Genomic DNA, 20,568 nt, shown 5'->3' on the forward strand with positions numbered 1-20,568 from the left:
TAAAACTAGAAAGATGGGATGGGACCAGACTGTTAAAGTCTTGGATTATAAATCTAGGATTATAAAAATCTAGTATTATAAATTTGAACCTTATTCAATAGAACTCCACTGAAGAGTTTTGAGTAAAGGAGTGACATCATATCTATTATTAAGGACAATTAAATTTTAGGAGGGCCTGACCAGTAGTAATCTAGTTAATTTACCAGGTTAAAGGATGATGCTTTTGTTCTAGCATTGAAAATTGCATTTGGGAATTTGATCACTTATATTGATGAAGTGGAGAGAGTATCCTTATCTAGTGAGAAGATGGCCATACCCATCAAGTTAAATAGAAACTTGAATATAATGGAAATATCCTATAACTTTGATTGATAAATATTTTCTTTTTTCCACTAGAAATAAATATATATATATATATATGTGTAACTATAGATCTCTCTCTATATATACAAATATCTATTGATCATTTACATATTTGGCAAGATAACTATTAGAGAAATTTGATGCAAAAATTTTCTTCCTCTTTCAACTACTTCCCTTCTTATCAGAGGTGCATTAATATGGTATGCATAGAAGCTTTTCAAATAAATAATCAAATTTATTCATTTTGTCCTTTGTAATTGCCTCTATTGCTTGCCTCCCAAAGAAAACTTCTTCCACCTATAACTGTAAAAGGTATATGATCAGGTTCTCTTCTAATTCTTATTAAATGATCTTTAGAACATATTGTAGAATATACTGTAGGTGCTAGTCTAAGGCTAATTGCCTCCAGATTATCTTTCAGTTTTCTCAGAAGTTTTTACCAAATGGGGGCCTTTCCAAAGTAATTTATGTTTTCTGGTGCTCACTTCGGCAACATATATACTAAAATTGGAACAATATAGAGAAGATTAGCTCCTGTGCAAAGATGACAAATTCGTGAAGCCTAATTTGTTTTCTGGTTTATCATATACTAGATATTAAATTTTGTTGTTTCTGATTCTCTCTTGTCTACAATCAGTTTTTAAACCAATATCACATAGTTTTGATAACTAATGATTTTAATGTAGTTTTAGCTCTTTAAGTGCTGTAATTCCTTTGTCCTTTTCTCTTTTATTATTTCCATTAATACGTTAGATCTTCCATATCCCTAATGAGTTTTTAAAAATTATTTCATCAAATTCTATAAAGTATCCTTTTTAACTAGTATGTTTAATTAGTTATATTTAATTAGTATTATGTTACAAGTATAAATTAACTTTTGTAGTATCTACATTTTCATTATATTCATTATGCTGTGTTATGATTATATTATATTTTCCATATGATTTGATTATATTATCAGTATTACATTAATAATTAATAGTTGGACTTCCAGGGTGGAGCCAAGATGGTGGTGTGGAGCTAACCAGCTCCCATAGCCTTTCCCTACCAAAGATAAATGAAGCCTCTACTCTGACATTCACACTATAGATGGCACCAAGGAAAAGAGAAGATTAAAAGAAGTTTTCAACTGTGGACATTGTGAAGGATCTCCTGTGAAAATCTGTCACTTTGGGGGAAAAGGGGAAGTCCAGGAGGCAGGAGAGCAGGAAAAGACAGCAGGAAGCTTTTAGCCATAGTGCAATCCAGGTTCCAACAGCTTAATAATAACAGAGGGCCAGGCAGCTAGATAGCAAGCCAGCAGGGAGGATCCCAACTCCAAACAATATCTGAATCCTAAGAGCACCAGGAAAAAGACAGGACTGGATCAGGAACAATTCTCTATTAAATCAGAACCTGGACATAAAGGAGGAAACAAACTTCTGCAAAGGCAAGGCCTGGACTGCATAGGCAACATCTTGACCAACAATGAACCAGGGATCAGACCCCAGCCCCAGCAAAATAAAAGCTTGGATCTATACTCCATATACCCCAGGAGCAACAAAAATGAACAAAAAAAAAAAAGCTAAAAGAGCACTCACTATAGAAAAATACTTCACAGATAAAGATGACAGCAATGCCATGTCTGAAAAAGAAAGCAGTGAAAAATTACTCACAGGAGAAGTATTAAAACAGTCTATAAATTGTATTCAATGCAAAAGCTCATCAAAGAGTCTAAAAAGGAATTTAAAAACTAAAGAAGAGAGGAAGAAGAAAAATGGAAAAAAGAAATGAAAGTCATGCAGGAAAATTGTGACCAAAGTTGACCAAAGCAATCACTTCCATTAAAAGTAAAAATAAACAACTGGAAAAGGAAACAGAAGATAATTGAAGAAAATAAAATCCTAAAAATTAGAATTGAATAGCTGGAAACTAATGAGACTACAGGATTCCATCAAACAAAATAAAAAGGCTGAAAAAAATTGAAGAAAATGTAAAGCACCTTCTAGGGAAAATGAATGACCTGGAAAACAGACCCAGAAGATACAATCTACGAATCATTGGACTACTAGAAAGTCTAGACCAACAAAAGAACTTGGAAAACGTCATGCAGGAAATTATAAGGGAAAACTGCCCCAACCTACTAGAACAAGATAACAATATAGCAATTAAAAGAAACCATAGAACCCCTCCAGAAAGAGATCCCAGTATTAAAAACTGCAAGGGTTATGACAACCAAATTCCAGAACCCTCAAATAAAAGAGAGAATGTTGTAAACAGCAAAAAGAAAACAATTCAAATATAAAGGTAATACTATCAGACTAACACAGGACCTATCAGTCTCAATATTAAAGGATCAGAAGAACAGGAATAACATATTTCAGAGAGCTAAGGACCTGGGATTACAACCCAGAATGTTCTACTCTGCAAAATTCAGCGTATACTTTCAAGGGAAAAGTGGGATGTTCAATGAAATACAGGACTTCCAGAACTTCCTGACAAAGACCAGAACTGAACAGAAAACTCAATTGCCAAATACATGATTAAAGAGTTACATAAAAAAATGTAAATGAAAAAATTGTTTTAAACAAATGTTGATCCCTAAAAGGGAAGATATAACAATTCTAATTCTTTAGAACTATTCTTCTCTAAGGAAAATTATAGGGTAGAATATAATTGAGGAGAATGACCCTAAAGGATATGGGTATAATTCGGTTTTATCTCTCAGTTGAAGAGGTCCAAGGTCACATCACTATGTTTGAGACAAAAAGCCCTGAAAAAAAAGCAGGTGTGTTAACTTCAACTTAAGTGTCTCACTATACTATGACTCACTTTAATCACAAGGTGCTAAACACCTTGTCTAATGAGGGCATCATAAACTGAGACAATGTCTCTATTACTTTACAATTGTAAAAGTTCTCAGTATGACCTCCACATCCTCCCAGTACTTAAAGATCTTCAAGATTCTTACAATTAATTAGATCAGTATCTGGTGCTTCACTTAACAAGGGGATAAGTACCCTGGGGATGGGGGTAAAGGGTGAGAGTTTGCCTTGGTTCACTTAACAACTGGTTAAGTACCCTGGGGGGAGGCCTGGGGGGAGGGGTGCAAAAAGTTCAAGAAATGATATGGCTTTGGATGATACTTTGACTCATGAAGAAGATTGTGTGTACTTGAAAGATACTTGAAAAGGGGGTAAGGTAAAAAATTATTATAATTGCAATTTAATGCAGTTTGAATCAGTGCTGCTAATCAAACAATCCATGATATCTTGATAGCAACAGGAGCTTATTAATCAATCAAATAATTGAACTGTGCTTGATGATACCTGATTTATTAAAGCACCAAGGGAAGAGGCACAAAGATTTATAATTTTAAAGGAAAAGAAGGGAGAAAGTGAATGCTGAGTAAATTCTATCCAATAGAGTAAATTCTATTCAATAGATTTAGAATCTCCCTGTGAGGGAATAAGATACATTCTAATTTGGGTATGAAAATCTACAGGGGAGGGGGGGTTAGGGAATGGGAAAGATAAGGGAAAAGGGGATATAAAGGGGAAGGGAGGTATAAGCGAAAATAAACTGAAAGTTAAATTTCTAAGGTAAAAGTCAAAGGGGAAAGGTAGTAAAATTTTGGTGAGGAGGAATAAGAGAAAAGGAAAGAGATAAATATAAATGTAGAATGATAGCATGGAGGGAAACACAAAATTAGTGATCTTAACTGTAAATGTGAATGGGATGAAATGTCCCATAATGGAAGTGGATAGCAGAATGGATTAAAAATCAGAATCCTACAATATGTTTACAAGAAACACATTTGAAGCAGAGAGATACACACAGGCTAAAGGTAAAAGGTTGGAGCAAAATATATTATGCCTTAGTGGAAATAAATATATCTGGGGTAGTGATCCAAATCTCAGACAAAGTAAAAGCAAAAAAATCAATCACATTAAAAGGGATAAGGAAGGAAACTACATCTTCTTAAAAGACACGATTGGAAATGAAGCTATATCATTATTAAACATGTATGCATCTATATATAGCATCCAGAGTCCTAGAGGAAAAGCTGAGTGAATTACAAGGAGACATAGATAGCAAAACTTTAATAACGGGAGACCTCAACCTCCTTCTCTCAGAACTAGATAAATCTAACAACAAAATGAATAAGAAGGAAGTTAAGAAGGTGAATGAAAGCTTCAAAAACTTGGATAAGATAGACCTCTGGAGAAAACTTAATGGGGATAGAAAATAACATACCTTTTTTGTCAGCAGTACATGGCACCTTCACCAAAAATGACCATATACTAGAGTACAAAAACATTAAAATCAAATGCAAAAAGGCAGAAATCATTAATACACATTTCTCTGATCATGAGGCAATAAAATTACATGTAATCAAGGGTCAGGTAAAGATTAACCAAGAACTAATTGGAAATTAAATAACTTTATCTTAAATAATGGGTGGTTCAAACAGCAAATAATAGAAATAATCAACAATTGTATCCAAGAAAATGATTATAATGAGACATCATACCAAAATTTATGTGATGCAGCAAAAGCAGTTTTGAGGGGAAACTTCATATCTCTAAATGCCTATATGAATAAAATAGAGAAAGAGGAGATCAGTGATTGGGTATACAACTAAAAAAAACTAGGAAAAGAACAAATTAAATAACCCCAATTAAATACCAAATTAGAAATTCAGAAAATCAAGGAAGAGATTAATAAAATGGAAAGCAAGAAAATCATTGATCCCATAAATAAAACTAAGAGTTGGTTTTATGAAAAAGCCAATAAAATAGTCAAATCTCTGGTTAATGTGATTTTTAAAAAAGAAAGAACATAACCAAATTATCAATATCAAAAATGAAAAGGGTGAACTAACCACCAATGAGGAGGAAATTAACGAGATAATTCAGAGCTGCTTTGCTGAACTATATGCCAATAAATTGGATAACTTGAGTTAGATGGATGAATATTTACAAAAATATAAACTGTTCAGATTAACAGAAGATGATATAAATTACTTAAATAATCTCATTTCAGAAAAAAGAAATTGAAGAAACCATCAATAAACTCCCTAAGAAAAAGTCTCTAATTCCAGATGGATTTACAAGTGAATTCTACCAACATTTAAGGAACTATTAATTCCTATTCTACAAAAACTATTTTAAAGATAGGAGAGGAAGGAATTCTGCCAAACTCCTTTTATGACCCCAACATGGTGCTGATACCTAAACCAGGAAGAACCAAAACAGAAAAAGAAAATTATAGACTAATCTCCCTAATGTATATTGATGCAAAAATCTTAAATAAAATTTTAGCAATAATACACCATGATCAGGTTGGATTTATACCAGGCAGGCAGGGATGGTTCAACATTAGGAAAACACTCAACATAATTAATCATATCAACAGTAAAACCAACAGGAGCCATATGATTATCTCAATAGATGCTGAAAAAGCCTCTGCTAAAAATACAACATCCATTCATATTAAAAAAGCCTAGAAAGTTTAGGGATAAGTGGTGTTTTCCTTAAAATGATAAATAGTATCTATCTAAAACTATCAACAAATATTATATTTAATGGGAATAAACTCAAAGCATTTCCAATAAATTCAGGGGTGAAACAAGGATGCCCATTATCAGCATTACTATTCAATATACTAGTGGAAATGCCAGTAGAAACAGTAAGCAAAGAAAAAGAAATTGAAGGGATCAGAATTGGCAATGAAGAAGAAAAATTTTCACTCTTTGCAGATGATATAATGGTATACCTAGAGAACTCAAGAAAATCATCTTAAAAAAAACTCCTTAAAACAATTAACAAATTCAGCAAAGTAGCAGGATAGATAATAAACCTGCATAAACCATTAGCATTTCTATATATGAATAACAAAGTCCAAGAACAAGAGATAGAAAGAGAAATTCCTTTTAAAATAATTGTAGACAACATTAAATACTTGGGAATCTACCTCCGAAGACAAACCCAGAAACCGTAGGAACACTTTTATAAAGCTGTCTTCAGCCAAATAAAGTCAGATCTAAATAATTGGGAAAATGTCAAATATTCATGGTTAGGTGGAGTTAATTTTAAAAAAAATGACAATTCTACCCAAATTAAATTACTTATTCAGTGCCATACCAATCAAATTATCAAGTAATTACTTTACTGAGCTAGAAAAAATAGTAACAAAATTCATCTGGAGCAACAAAAGGGCAAGAATAACAAGGGAACTGATGAAAAAAAAGTAAAGAAGGTGGCCTAGCTCGACCAGATCTAAAACTATACTATAAAGCAACAGTTATCAAAATTGCCTGGTACTGCTTAAGAAATAGAGTAATGAATCAGTGGATTTGGATAGGTTCAAAAGAAACTCCAGTGTATGACTATAGCAATCTGACAAACCCAAAGACATCAACTTCTGGGATAAGAACTCACTATTTGACAAAAATTGTTGGGAAAACTGGAAAATAGTATGGCAAAAACTAAGCATAGAATCTCACATCCTATACCAAAATAAGGTCAAAATGGGTACAGGATTTAGACATAAAGAGTGACACCATAGACAAATTACTAGACCAAAAAATACTCTATCTATCTGATCTATGGGAAAGGGATAAATTTATGACCAAACAAGAATTGGAGCACACTATAAACTGTAAAATGAATGATTTTGACTATATTAAATTAAAAAGGTTTTGCACTAATAAAATCAATGCTGCCAAAATTAGAAGAAAAGCAGAAAGCTAGAAACAATCTTCACAACCAGAAGTTCTGATAAAGATCTCATTTCTAAAATATATAGAGAACTGCATCAAATTTATAAAGTCACAAGTCATTCCCCAATTGATAAATGGTCAAAGGATATGAACAGACAATTTTCAAATGAAGAAATTAAAGCTACATATAATCATATGAAAAAACTCCATTTCACTATTGATTAGAGAAATGCAAATTAAAACAACACTGAGGTATCATCTCACACCTATTAGATTAGTCCAGATGAGAAAAGGGGAAAATGATCAATGCTGGAGAGGTGGGGGGAGGATTGGGACATTGATGCATTGCAGGTGGAGTTGTAAATGGATCTAACCTTTCTGGAGAGCAAGATGGAACTATGCCCAAAGAGCAATAAAATTTTTCATACCCTTTGACCCAACAATTCCAATTCTAGGACTATATCCAGAAGAAATTGTAAAAAATGGGAAAAGTCCTACATGTTCCAAAATATTCAGAGCAGCTCTTTTTGTAGTGGCAAAGAATTGGAAATTGAGGGAATGCCCATCAATTGAGGAATGGCTAAACAAGTTATGGTATATGAATACTATGGAATAATATTATTCTATAAGAAACCATAAATGGTTGGACTCTAGAGAAGCATGGAATGACTTAATGGGATCTGATGCTGAGCAAAGAGAGTAGAATCAAGGGAACAATGTACACATCAACAACATTATAACATGAACAACCTTGATGGACACAACTCCTCTTGACACTCCAGAGATCTTGGACAACTATATTAGATTGGTTATGAACTATATTATTCCCAACCAGAGGAAGAAAACCCACCCCTACTGAATCTGATGAACACTTTATGAAAGGTATCTCTTTTCCTCAATCCTAATTCCTCATGCCAAAAATTACTAATTTGTAAATATGTTTAACAAAATATGTACATAAAATGCTAAACTGATTGTTCCCTACTGAGGGGAGGGAGGGTGGGAAGAAAGGGTGGAGGGAAATCTTATAACCTGGAAATATGCATGTATAAGTGGATGAAAATTTAAAAAATAATATTATATGATCACACAATGATATTGTTGCCATTAATATATTATAATTATAATATATAATTCTGTGGTTTATAATTCTATGTTGTTATATTTATTATAAGTTAAATCACAAACACCATTTCTCTAGTTACTTAAATTGTACTTTGTTTTGTTTTTTGTTTTTTGCAAGGCAATTGGGTTAAGTGACTTCCTAAGGTCACACAGCTAGGTAATTATTAAGTGTCTGAGGTTGAATTTGAACTCATGTCCTCCTGACTCCAAGGTGGGTGCTCTATCCAATAAGCCACCTAGCTGTCCCTTGTTCTTTGTTTTTTGAAGGAACACTTTTTAATTGTATTTGTGTGCATTAGTGCAATAATTACCCCCATTTCATACATTTTTATAGTTATATGCAATGGTATTTCCCTTTCTATTATTGTTTCTTGGGTTTTGTTATGTAGAAATCCTGTTGATTTTTGAGGAGTTATTTTGTCTCCTACATTTGCTGAGGTTATTGTGTACATCAGTATCTTGGTTGGTTTTTCTGATGTTTTATAAAGTAAATCATCATGTCATTCCAAAAAGTGATAGTTTTAGCTCCTCTTTGCCCATATTTATATTTTTAATTTCTTTTTTTTAGTCTTATTGCATTTTCAGAACTATGCTAAATACTTCATTAAAGCTTCTCCTCTTTGCATATGATGCTTGGATTTTATAGAGATATGCTTCATGACATACAAAAAGCTTATTTTAAAAATATTTTATTTATTTGTTTTTCCAACTACATAAATGGTAATTTTTACCCGTATTTTTTTTTAGTTTTTTTTCAAGGCAATGGGGTTAAGTGGCTTGCCCAAGGCCACACAGCTAGGTAATTATTAAGTGTCTGAGTCTGGATTTGAACTCAGATACTCCTGACTCCAGGGCCGGTGCTCTGTCCACTGCACCACCTAGCCACCCCCAATCATTTTTTTTTAAAGATTTTGAGTTTTACATTTTTCCCCTTCTCTCCCTCTCCCTGACAGAAAGGAAATAGGCTCTACATTTATAACCATGCTAAACAACAGATTCATATTATTAAGAGAAGAATTCATATTATATGAGAAAAGAATCAAATCCAATTGGAAGAAAGAAAACATTAGCAAGGAGGAAAAAAGACATAATATATAAGATAACTTTTAAAAATTTGAAGCTAAAAAGATTTAATCTTCATTTAAACTCCACAATTCCTTCTCTGGATATGGATGGTATTTATATTAAAAATATTTTTAGAATAGCTCCATTAAGTAAATATTCTCCTGTAACAAAGTAAAACAATTAAGGAAAATTAACAATGCCTTATTTGAAAGTCCATGAAATATTGAACATTCCAAATAGAGACACCCCAAATCTCTCAGCCTTAAACATTTTTTTTTAGTTTTTACAAGGTAATGGGGTTAAGTGGCTTGCCCAAGGCCACACAGCTAGATAATTATTAAGTGTCTGAGGCCACATTTGAGCTCAGGTACTCCTGACTCCAAGGCCCGTGCTCTATCCACTGTACCACCTAGCCACCCCAGCATTAAACATTTTAAATAATTGAACTTTTGTCACTGTGCTACTCTTCACCGTGTTGAATAAGAGAGAAAAGAAAAAATCCTTTTTTAACAAATATGAATAGTCAAGCAAACACATTCCCTCATTTACTGCATACTAATGTATACACCTACCCATACCCCCACCCCCACCCACACATTTCATTTTGAACCCTAAATTTATCACTGATCAGGAGGTAGATAGCAAGTTTAGTTATCATTCCTCTGTAATCATGGATGGATTTTGTATTGATCACGGTTATTGAAGTCTTCCAAATTGTCTTTTTGTTGTTATTCAAAAAAGCATTGTCATGGTTTTTAATTTATCTGTATCCTGTCCAAATCATTCTCCATTAAGTGTATAAATCCTTCATAATTGTTAATTTCTATAATATTTCTATTTTAGTATAAACTACTCTTGGTTCTTCTCACTTTATGCTGCTTCTTTGAAATTATCTTCATTGCTAAAGCATTGTAATACTCTGTCACATTCATATACCAAAACTTTGGTATATGAATGTGACAGAGTATTAGTCAATCCTCAATTTATAGACATTCCTTTAGTTTCTAAGGGTGTTTTGTTTGCCATCACAAAAAAAAACCCTGCTACAATTATATATAAAATTCCTTCCCATTTTCTTAGATTTCTTTTGGTAATAAACTTATCTGTGGTATAGCTGAGTCAAAGTGTACAAACTGTTCAATAACTTTAAGAAATTCACAGGTTCAACAACATTGCATCAGTAGTCCTATTTTCCAACAGCCAATCAAACATTTGTCATCTTTGATTTTTGGTCACTTTTGTCACTTTACAAAAGATTTTTTCCCAATTGTTTCCTTTTTAATTTTAGCTTCATCAGAATTGTTTGAGTAAAAAGTTTTTTCATTTTATATTATCAAAACCATCCATTCTTTATCTATCTCATTTGATCATGAATTATTTTTCTATTCACAGATTCCCCACACCAATTATTTCTCTAATTTATTTCTTATGTGATGTTCTATGTCTAGGTCATGTTCTATTTTAAGTTTAACTTGGTATAAGGTGTGAGATGTTGGTCTAATGCAATTTCTTCCTTATTGCTGTTCATTTTCCCCAGGAGAGTGAGTCTTCATGTTCATCAAATATTAAAACTCAAGATGCACTTGCTTTTATATATTATGTAGTAAATGTGTTTCACTGATCTCTATTTTTTAAACTAGTTGTAGATTATTTTACTAAAGATTATTTTAAAATCTCGGGCGGTTAGGTGGCACAGTGGATAAAGTACTGGCCCTGGAGTCAGGAGTACCTGGGTTCAAATCCAGTCTCAGACACTTAATAATTACCTAGCCATGTGGCCTTGAGATAATAATAAAATCTGACATTGCTGGACCTCCCTATTTGCTATTTCTTTTCATTATTTCTCTTTAGATACTTGATCTTCTTTACCTCCATATGAATTTCAGCGTTATTTTTTCTAGTTCTATAAAGCAATAGTTTGATTGATTGAAATAGCATTGAATGAAGAAATTAATTAAGCATTTCCTTTTTATCATATTGATTCATTATAATCATGAGAAATTAATATTTTTAATCACTTAGATATGTCTTTCTGTAATGATTTACAGTTGTGTTGTTTTTGTGTGTGTATTGATAGGTAGACTTTCGAGTATTTTATACATTCTATAGTAGTTTTAACTGGAGTTTTTCTTTCTGTTTCTTACCTCTGGGTTTTGTACTACCAAAATTATCTTTTATCGTGCAAGTTTACTGATGTTATTATTTTAGTAAGCTTTTAATTGATTCTTTGGGGTTCAAGTATACCATCTAATTTACCCCCCAAAATGCTAATTTTTTTTCTTTTCCTATGTTTATTTCTTCCCTTTCTTTTTTCTTGTTTTTTTTTTTTTTTTTGCAACAGCCAGAATCTGTAGTAGTAAGTCAAATGGAAATGAGTACAATGGACATTCTAGTTTCAACCCTGAATTTATATATATATATATATATATACACACACACACACACATATATATATGTATGTATGTATGTATGTAATATATATTCATATATATATATATATTACATATATATCCTACTTAATAGGATTTTAGTTTATTTCTTTAACATGGTAATTTAGGGGGTTTAGATATATTATTTTTTCATGTTGGAGAAAAGTCTATTTATTTCCATGTTTTTTTAAAAATAGAATTGAGCATTAGATTTTGTCAAAAAGCCTTTTCTGCATCTATTTACACAATTATATGATTTTATTTAATTTTTTATCAATATGGTTTATTAAAAGTGAAGTTTTACCAAAATTAAGTCAATCTTTCATTTTTTTATAAATCTATCCTGGTCATACCCTTTAATCTTTGTAATATTTTAAAACTTTTTTCTAATATTTTATTTTATAAATTTGTGCCAATGCTTCTTAGGAAATATAACTGTTTTCTTGTTCTATTTTAATTCTTAATACTTTATTAATACCATAGTTGCAATAGAGAAACAAATTGGTACAATCTCCTCCTTCTATCCTTCCTTTTGGGGGGCTATTTTTGGAAATAGTTTACTTCATCATATAATTAATTGCTCTTTGATTATTTGATATAATTCACTTGTAAATCCATTTGTCCTGTAGTTTTTTCCTTTGGAAGTTCTTTAATGGCATGTTCATTTTTTCCCTCTGTAATTAGTTTGTTTAAATTCTCTATTTCTTGTTCTGCAGAGATATTTTATATTTTGAGTAAATATTTATTTGTTAGTTTTATTGGCACATAGTGGAACAAAATAGTGTCTATTAATACATTTATTCATCATTTGTTTTGACTTATCAGTTTTAATTTTTGATACTGGTAAATTGGTTTTCCTTTTGCTTCTTTTAATCAAATTAATTAATGATTTATTTATTGTATTTTTAGAAATAGCTCCTAGTCTTACTTATTTATTAATTTTTTGCTTCAAATTTTGTTACTCTCTTTTTTAATTTTCAAGGTTTTTATTTTGGTGTTTAATTGAAGCTTTTAACCTGTTCGTTTTCAATTATTTTTAGTTGCATTTCTAATAACTAATTTGTTCTTTCTCTTTTTGTTAGTAAAAGTGTTTAGAGATATAAATTTCAACCTAAGTACTGCTTTAGTTAAAGCATTTCCAATGACTCTTTTTTTTCCTTGGATTTACATAAGACTTGCAAAGTTTTTTAAAATATAAATATGATCTAATTTTATCTGATATAATCCTATGGCATTGTAGTCAGTAAAGAATGTTTATAATATTTCTGGGTTTTTGTGTTTACAAGGTTTTAATGCCCTAAGGAGAGCAATTTTTGAAAAGTTTTTATACATAGCTAAAAATAAATATAATCATTTCTATTGTCACTCTATCATGTCTAACTTTTCTAAAATTTTATTTAGGCTCTTAGCTTCTTTCTTTGGCTAAATTTATCTATAATAATGTTTGTTTTTCATTTTTTTTAGGTTTTTGCAAGGCAAATGGGGTTAAGTGGCTTGCCCAAGGCCACACAGCTAGGTAATTATTAAGTGTCTGAGACCGGATTTGAACCCAGGTACTCCTGACTCCAGGGCCGATGCTTTTATCCACTGCACCACCTAGTCACCCCTGTCCTTCATTTTCAAAGAAGACCATGACATCAGGTTAGTAGAGCTATATTGTGATCCCCCGTTATTATAGTTTTTACCATCTAGTTCTCCTTGTGATTTATCTTAAAAAATTGAAATCTATGACATGTACATATATGTACATGTATGTTTATATATGTCAGCCGTGCTAATATTTGTAGTTATATATAATATTATTGTGGCACTGAATATTCATTCATTCAAAATTGGAGAGTTGGTGAAAACACTACAGGTGTTCTGACAGTACCGAGCATATCATTTATTAAGCACTTTTGTACGACATATATACTATATAGAGGAACTGGAGCAGGATGTCTCTATCTTCTATCTCAGGACAGAAGAAAATGGATTGCAGTAGACAAAGTGCAGGGTTTGGAGCCAGATAATCAAGTTTTAGTTCTGATTCTGGCACCTTACCTGAATGACTACGGGTGCTTAACCCCTCTGTGTCCTAGATTCTTCATCTGTAAAATAGAGAAGTGGTAAGGTGGACAAAAGAAGGTCTTAGATTCCTTCCAGCTCTCCTTTAAATCTGTGATCACATGAGTTTAAATATAATTGAGTTTTCAAAACACCATCACATACATGGCTAAATTTTGGGGGGAAATTAATTTAGTAATGAACTTCTGGTTAAGGAGATATCTTAACAAAGAATTTGGATCTCTGGATCATGACTATAGAATAAAGTTGACATATTCCTGCTAAAAGATGGGGACTCAAACAAAGGCTGGTAAACACATATTTCCCAGGTGTTTTGCATATCTAATAAAAAGTATTTTTAAGAGAAAAGGGTAGGGTAGGAAGACTATGCATCGAGAGGATAATGATAAATTTTTATTTTACTTTCAATGAACAAGTATTGTTATACTCTCTCCTCACCCCTAACATTGAAAAAGAAAAGAAAAAAGAAAAATCTTTGTATCAAATATGCTTAGTTAAGCAAAATAAAATCACACGTTTGCCATATACGAATACATATGTCTCATTCTGCATACTGAGTTCATTTCTTTGTCAAATTTCTTCAGTCTTTCAAAGTCATTTATCATTTTAGTATTATTGCACAAATTGTTCTTTTTTGCTTTGCATCAGTTCATGCAAGTCTTCCCTTTCTGTCTGAAACCATCTTGCTAAAGCACCATAGCATTTTATTTTATCCATATATTATAATTTGTTTACTCATTTCTCAATTAATGGGTACTCACTGGTTTCTAGTCCTTTGCTACTACCTTTTCCCTCTTTATATGATTTCTTCAGGGTATAAGTCTGGTATTACTATAGCAAAAGTTTGCAGTTTCATAATGTTTGCATTTGAAAATTGTTTTCCAGAATGATTGGACAAATTTACAGCTCCATCAACAATTTGCTTGCATATATATTTTCCAATAGCCCTATCGATTTTTTGTTATTTCAGGCGATCAACTTTATCATTATGATGTAGAAACCTTAGAGTTGCTTCAATTTAATTACCCTAATTTTTATAAGTTTGGGACTTTAAAAATATAGATAGTTTGAATTTCTTCCTTTGAAACCTGTCTGTTTATATTCTTTGACTATTTACCAAGAGGAGAGACTATATTAAATTTTAAAAAGAAATGTATAAAAAAGTTGAAAAAGGCCAGCTAATAAAGAATGAATATGAGTGTGTAATGGTCTTGTACAAATAGAGTCAGGAATGTTGAATTTAGATGGTACTGGAAAAGCACTGGGATATTTAAAATGAAAGATGGAAGAGGTATCATGAGATCTGAAAAGGTTAGTTGGTCTGATTTTTTTTTTTAGGGGGAAGAAAGTAGAGACTAATAAATATAGGCAAGTGAGCTTGACTTTCTTGTTTTTTTATTTAAGGAAATGGGGTTGAGAGACTTGCCTGGAGGCAGCTAGGTGGTGCAATGGATAGAGCACCAGCCCTGGAGTCAGGAGGACCTGAGTTCAAATGCGTCCTCAGACACTTAATAATTACCTAGTTGTGTGGTCTTGGGCAAGCCACTTAACCCCATTGCCTTGCAAAAACTAAAAGAGAGAGACAGAGAGAGAGAGAGAGAGACAGAGAGAGAGAGACAGAGAGACAGAGAGAGACAAGTATCTGAGGTTATATTTGAACTCAGGTCCTTCTGACTCCAGGGCCAGTGCTCCATTCACTGTGTCACTTAGCTGCCCCATGAGCTTGACTTTCAATCCTGGGAAGGATCATTAAAGGAATAGTTGGCAACTATCTAGTAGGAGAACCAGACATTATAAAGGGTCCATGTAGTTTAACCAAGAATAGATCATGCCAGATTAATTTAATTTCCTTTTCTGCCCAAATTACCAAAATAGTAAATAGGGGGAATGTGGATCAATGAATAGAGCCCTGAGTCTGGATTTATCTTCCTGAGTTCAAATCTGTCTTCAGATACTTCCTATAAGGAAGCTGACACTTCCTTGGGAAGTCTCTTAATCCAATTTACCTCAGTTTTCTCATCTGTAAAATGAGTTGGAGGAGAAACTGGCAAATCTCTTCAGTATTCTTGTCAAGAACTCCAAATGGGGCAATGAAGAGTCCTGATTGAACTGTAGATACTGTTGGCCTATATTTTAGGAAAGAATTGGATTAACTGTTTCATACAAGTTATGTGGAGAAACTGGAAAGATACAGATTACATAATAGTTCCATCAGGTGTGTTACTAACTGGTTGCATCCACAGAGTAGTTTTCTTTGATTTGGTGGCAATGTGGCAGGTCTCCAGTGGAGTATCTTAGGGATCTGTGCTTGGTTTTATGCTATTTTTACATTTTTATCCATGATTTGAATAAAGGGTTGTTTACATATCAAATTTGCAGATGACGCAGCTGGGAGAGACTAGGCCTGTGATTTCATTGGTAATGGAAACTTCAGAGTGGATTCCTTCTACCAATGTGAGTCTGCAACATTGGAGTGTTGTCTAGCATTCCAAGAGGCTGTGACTTGATTTAAAGTCACCCAGTTAGTCTTAGTCTGAATTAGAACTCAGGTCATCCTGGCAAGCGAGGAAGGTCCTTGTAATATGATCAACTGAAGGGCCTGGGAGTGTTTCCTCTGGAGCTGAGTCTTGCAGAAAGCCATTAGTCTAGGAAGCAAAATGAGGAGGGCAAGCAGTACGGACATGGGGTGGGATTCAAAGGGAAGGAATGCTCTTTGCAAGAGGCCAGAACTGGTTGGATCGGAGAGTTCATGGAGGGGTGTGATGTGTAAGAAGGGAAGGGGGTCGGGGCGTGAAGAACTTGATTAAGTGATATCTGGTAGGTCATGGGGTTTTCTTTAGTTTTTTAAAAAAACTTGGTGAAATGTAAAGTCTAACAGACTGCCTTCTGGGAGGGTGGGGGAGGGAAGCAAGAATGGGGGGAAATTGTAAAACTCAAAATAAATAAAATCTTTCTTTAGAAAAAAAAAACTTGGTGAAAAAAATCAATCAGTAGCTTCCAAGTGGAGCGCCGGCAGGAATATGATGCTATTCAGGACCAATTCTAACGCAGTCGAGGCCAACTCCCGAGCTGCTCGCCTGGGTAAGCAAGCGCTGGCCCAGGCAGGGGAGTGATTTTCCTCGGGGCGGGCAAGTCCCTGGCACACGCGGAGTCCACCTGCCTCCCTCGGCCCACACTCAGGATCGGGGGGTGTCCGGATTTGGGGCTTTGCAGGAGAGGTTCAGGCCCCAACGCCCCACGTTTCTTGCCCACACCCCAGGGTCCTCGCTCTGGGGAGGACGGACAGCCGGGTGCGGCGGCGGGAGCCCCAGCCGGACAAGACGCATCTGTCCGGCCGCAGAGGGCGGCCGCGCTCCCCCTCCCCCGCCCCCGGCCGCCGCCTTCCCCGGGGCTCCGTGGCGGGGTTTGCGCCGCCGCGGCCGCTGGCTCCCGGGAGCGGTCCCTGAGCCGGGAAAACGCTGCGCCCGGGGGGCGGGACCGGGGCCGGGGCGGGGCGGGCCGGGGGCGGGCCGGGGCCGGGCCGGGGCGGGGCGGGCCGGGGCGGGCCCCGGAGCCTACTTAGCGGTGCTCGGGCCGCGGGCCGGGCTGCAGACGCGCGCGCGCGCGCGGGCCGCTCTGCGCTGAGTCCCGGGCCCCGAGCCGGAGAGGCGCGATGCTGCCCGCGCTGCTCCCCTTCCCGACGCCCTCGAGTCCCCGCAGCCCCGAAGCTCGCCGCGAGGCCCGGGCCGGCCGCGGAAACCCCGGCGCCCCGGTGAAGAAGCGCAGGAGCCCGCGCTACCCCGCGCCCGCCGCGCCCGCCGTCCGGAGACTCCGGGGTGGGCGATCTGTTCGAGTCCCCCCTCCTCCGGCCCCGGCTCGAAGGAGCCCCGCAGCCCGGGCCGCCCGGAGCCGCCCCGCGCCCAGGAGGCCCGCCCCGCGCTCCCGCACAGCCCGCTGGATCTGCAGGTGTTCCGAGACTACGGCCAGAGCTGCTACGCCTTCCACAAGGCGCGGGAGGGCCGCTTCCAGCCGCGGGAGTGCCTGGCACAGCAGCCCCAAGTGAGGCGCCCGCGCCCGGCCGCCTCCGCTCTGCCCCCCTCTGCGTCTCTGTCTCTCTCCCGGTCTCCGTCTCTGTTTTCTCTCCTGTCTCTGTCTCTCTCTGTTTGTCTTTTTCTGTATGGCTCTCGGTCTGTCTGTCTGTCTCTCTTTCTGTCTGTCTGTCTCGCTGTTTCTCTCTTTTTCTGTCTCTGTCTCTCTGTTTCTCTCTTTTTCTGCCTGTATGTCTCTGTCTCTCTCCCAGAGAGTACCTTTTGCCCCCCCCCCGTCCTGCGGGTTGCCCCCCCTTTTCCCCTTTACTTCTCTCCTCCGCTCCTCTGCTGGGCGGGCTCTGCCCCTCCTCTTTCAGCCTCCCGCTGCTCGGGGCCTTGCCGCCCTCGTTAGCCCCCTTAGGTCTCCTTTCTTCGCAAGCCCCCCCCCCCCCGGGCCGCCCCCTCTTGTCCGCACTCCCAGCGGTGTGAAGGTGTTGCTCGGACAGAGGAGACAGAAGCGAAGCGGGGAGGGTCCTAGACTCCCGCCCCCGGCCGCCTCGTTTCTTCATTCCTTTCTCCTTCAGCACTCTATCCCGGGGAGGCGCATTTAGACTTGTGCTTTAGCTCTCCCTGCTCGGCCCTGGAAAACCCCCCACTGGGTGTTTCTCAGCCCCTTCTTGCAGCAGAAGGCAACTGCTAGCCCCTCCCACCAGCTGCCGCCCCGGCGCTTGGGAGTCATTTCCGTGGGTCTGCTTCCCCACAGGTGACAGCAGAATCCCGCTGTAAGCTGCTCAGCTGGTTGATCCCTGTGCACCGGCAGTTCGGCTTCACCTTCGAGTCGCTGTGCCTGACGGTGAGCATCCTGGACCGCTTCCTCACCACCACCCCCGTGGCTGCAGACTGCTTTCAGTTACTGGGAGTCACCTCGCTGCTCATCGCTTGCAAGCAGGTACCCACCGACCTACTCCCGAGCTCCTGCAGAAGGTTCCGGCCCGCTCATGGCCCACCTCTGTCCGAGTCGGAATTTCCGATGTCCCTAGGCCCCTAGGATTGAAAATCACCTCCCTGAATCCTGGCCCCGTTGAAGACCGAGCCGATGCTTTAAAACGATGGGTTTTTTTTTTAAGTTTTCCCCTTCTCTTATAGCCTCTTAATCCTCAGTCTTACAACTTCCCCACCACCACCTCCCCCCAGCGCTGGCATCAGCCTTCGGTCCCCTGTCTTCTCAGAGAGTATTGTCCAAGCTAGATAGATATAGGGGCAAGACTGTCCTGATGAAGAAACAGTAAATTAAGGGAGGGAAGATCGCAATTCCGAGTATTAACTCGAATTTATATAGTACTTCTGAGTTTTCAGTGCATTCCTCGCCTACCATGTAAGATGATTTTAGAGAAGAGGAAAGAAACTGAGGCAGGAAAAGGTCAAGTGACACAGCAATGAAAGGGTCTCCTGACTCCAAGCCCAGTACAACGTCCACCACCTTAAAAGGGGAGAGGAGAAGGGAAAAGGGCAGAATGTGAAGATAGGGCCTTTTCCTATTCTCCTCACAAGGCTCCTGTGTGCTGTATCAAAGGCTGGTTCCGGTTGCCGAACTTGCAGGCCCACGGCCATGCAGGGGCACCTCCAGCTTGTGGCTTCACCTGGTTGCTTTTAGCTTCCTCCTCTCGGGAAAATTCGATTAGAAGTGGAGTTTAGACTAATTAGAATCTAGAGAGACTTGAATTGAACCATAAACTCCTCGAGGGCAGGGACTTACTCACTTTTGTAATTCGCTGCCGGCACTTGGCTGGAATTTAATGGATGCTGGTGGACTGATTGATAAGATTAGGTGACCTCTTAGATCCCTAGGACTCTACAAAGCTGGAGGGGCAGCTATGTAGCACCGACTTCAGACACTTGCTAACTATGTGACCCTGGGCAAGTCACTTAATGCTGTTTGCAACAGTTTCTTCTCCTGTAAAAAAACAAACTAACTAGAGTATCTACCCCAAAACAAACAAATCCAAATGAAGAGTCTGCAACAACTTATATGAATGGTATGATTGTCACCCCAAGACAAGCTTCGCCAACACCCAGTGGTTCGTTCCTTAATTGACCCCGCAGACGGGGTGCGGGCTATTTTCCCCCCCTTCTTTCTCACTGCTCCTGAACTAGGAGGGCTTGCAGGGCTACACCACCACCTTCGCTAACTCACTTGAAGTCCGAGTGCCCGGCATGGCATCCCTGCCTCTCCTCACTGGTTGTGTTTTACACAGGTGGAGGTGTATCCGCCTCGGGTGAAGCAGCTCCTGTCCCTGTGCGGAGGCGCCTTCACCCGCCAGCAGCTCTGCAACCTGGAGTGCATTGTGCTGCACAAGCTGCACTTCAGCCTCGAGGCGCCCACTATCGCCTTCTTCCTGGAGCACTTCACCCACGCTCGAGTGGCTTCCCGGGAGGCAGACCTCGGGGATGCCACAGACGCCCATGCCTTGGCCAAGGGGGTGGCGCAGTTGAGCCTGGCCGATTACGCCTTCACCAGGTATACCCCTTCCCTCTTGGCCATCTGCTGCCTGGGGCTGGCAGACCACATGCTCAAACATCGAAAACCTCTGGACCTGAACATAAGCAATTACCCGGAAGCGGAGCTGCAGGACTGTCTGGAAAAGCTGCAGCTACTGGTGTCTTTGAATAGAGACGCTCTGCCCCACATCTTGCCCTCTCCCCTCTCGGAGAAATGTAAATCTTCGGAGACTGAATTAAAGCTAGAGAGCCCACCGGCCTGTAGAGAGTGCTAGACGCAATGCATCTACAGCATGACTGCATTTCCTTC

General features: G+C 37.9%; 1 protein-coding gene and 1 pseudogene across 1 annotated transcript; both read left to right on the forward strand.

The window, feature by feature from the left end:
* Positions 1-840: 840 nt before the first annotated feature.
* LOC141503749 (U6 spliceosomal RNA) lies at positions 841-938 on the forward strand (annotated as a pseudogene).
* A 16,466-nt stretch (positions 939-17,404) lies between these two features.
* Positions 17,405-20,568, forward strand: CCNO (cyclin O). The gene is given in 5 exon segments (XM_074207577.1): positions 17,405-17,532; positions 17,534-17,590; positions 17,592-17,790; positions 18,523-18,708; positions 20,015-20,568. Coding segments are annotated over 5 exon segments (1,089 nt in total). The 3' UTR covers positions 20,534-20,568.

Source organism: Macrotis lagotis, chromosome X (assembly GCF_037893015.1).
Source record: "Macrotis lagotis isolate mMagLag1 chromosome X, bilby.v1.9.chrom.fasta, whole genome shotgun sequence".
NCBI classification, from domain to species: Eukaryota; Metazoa; Chordata; class Mammalia; order Peramelemorphia; family Peramelidae; genus Macrotis; species Macrotis lagotis.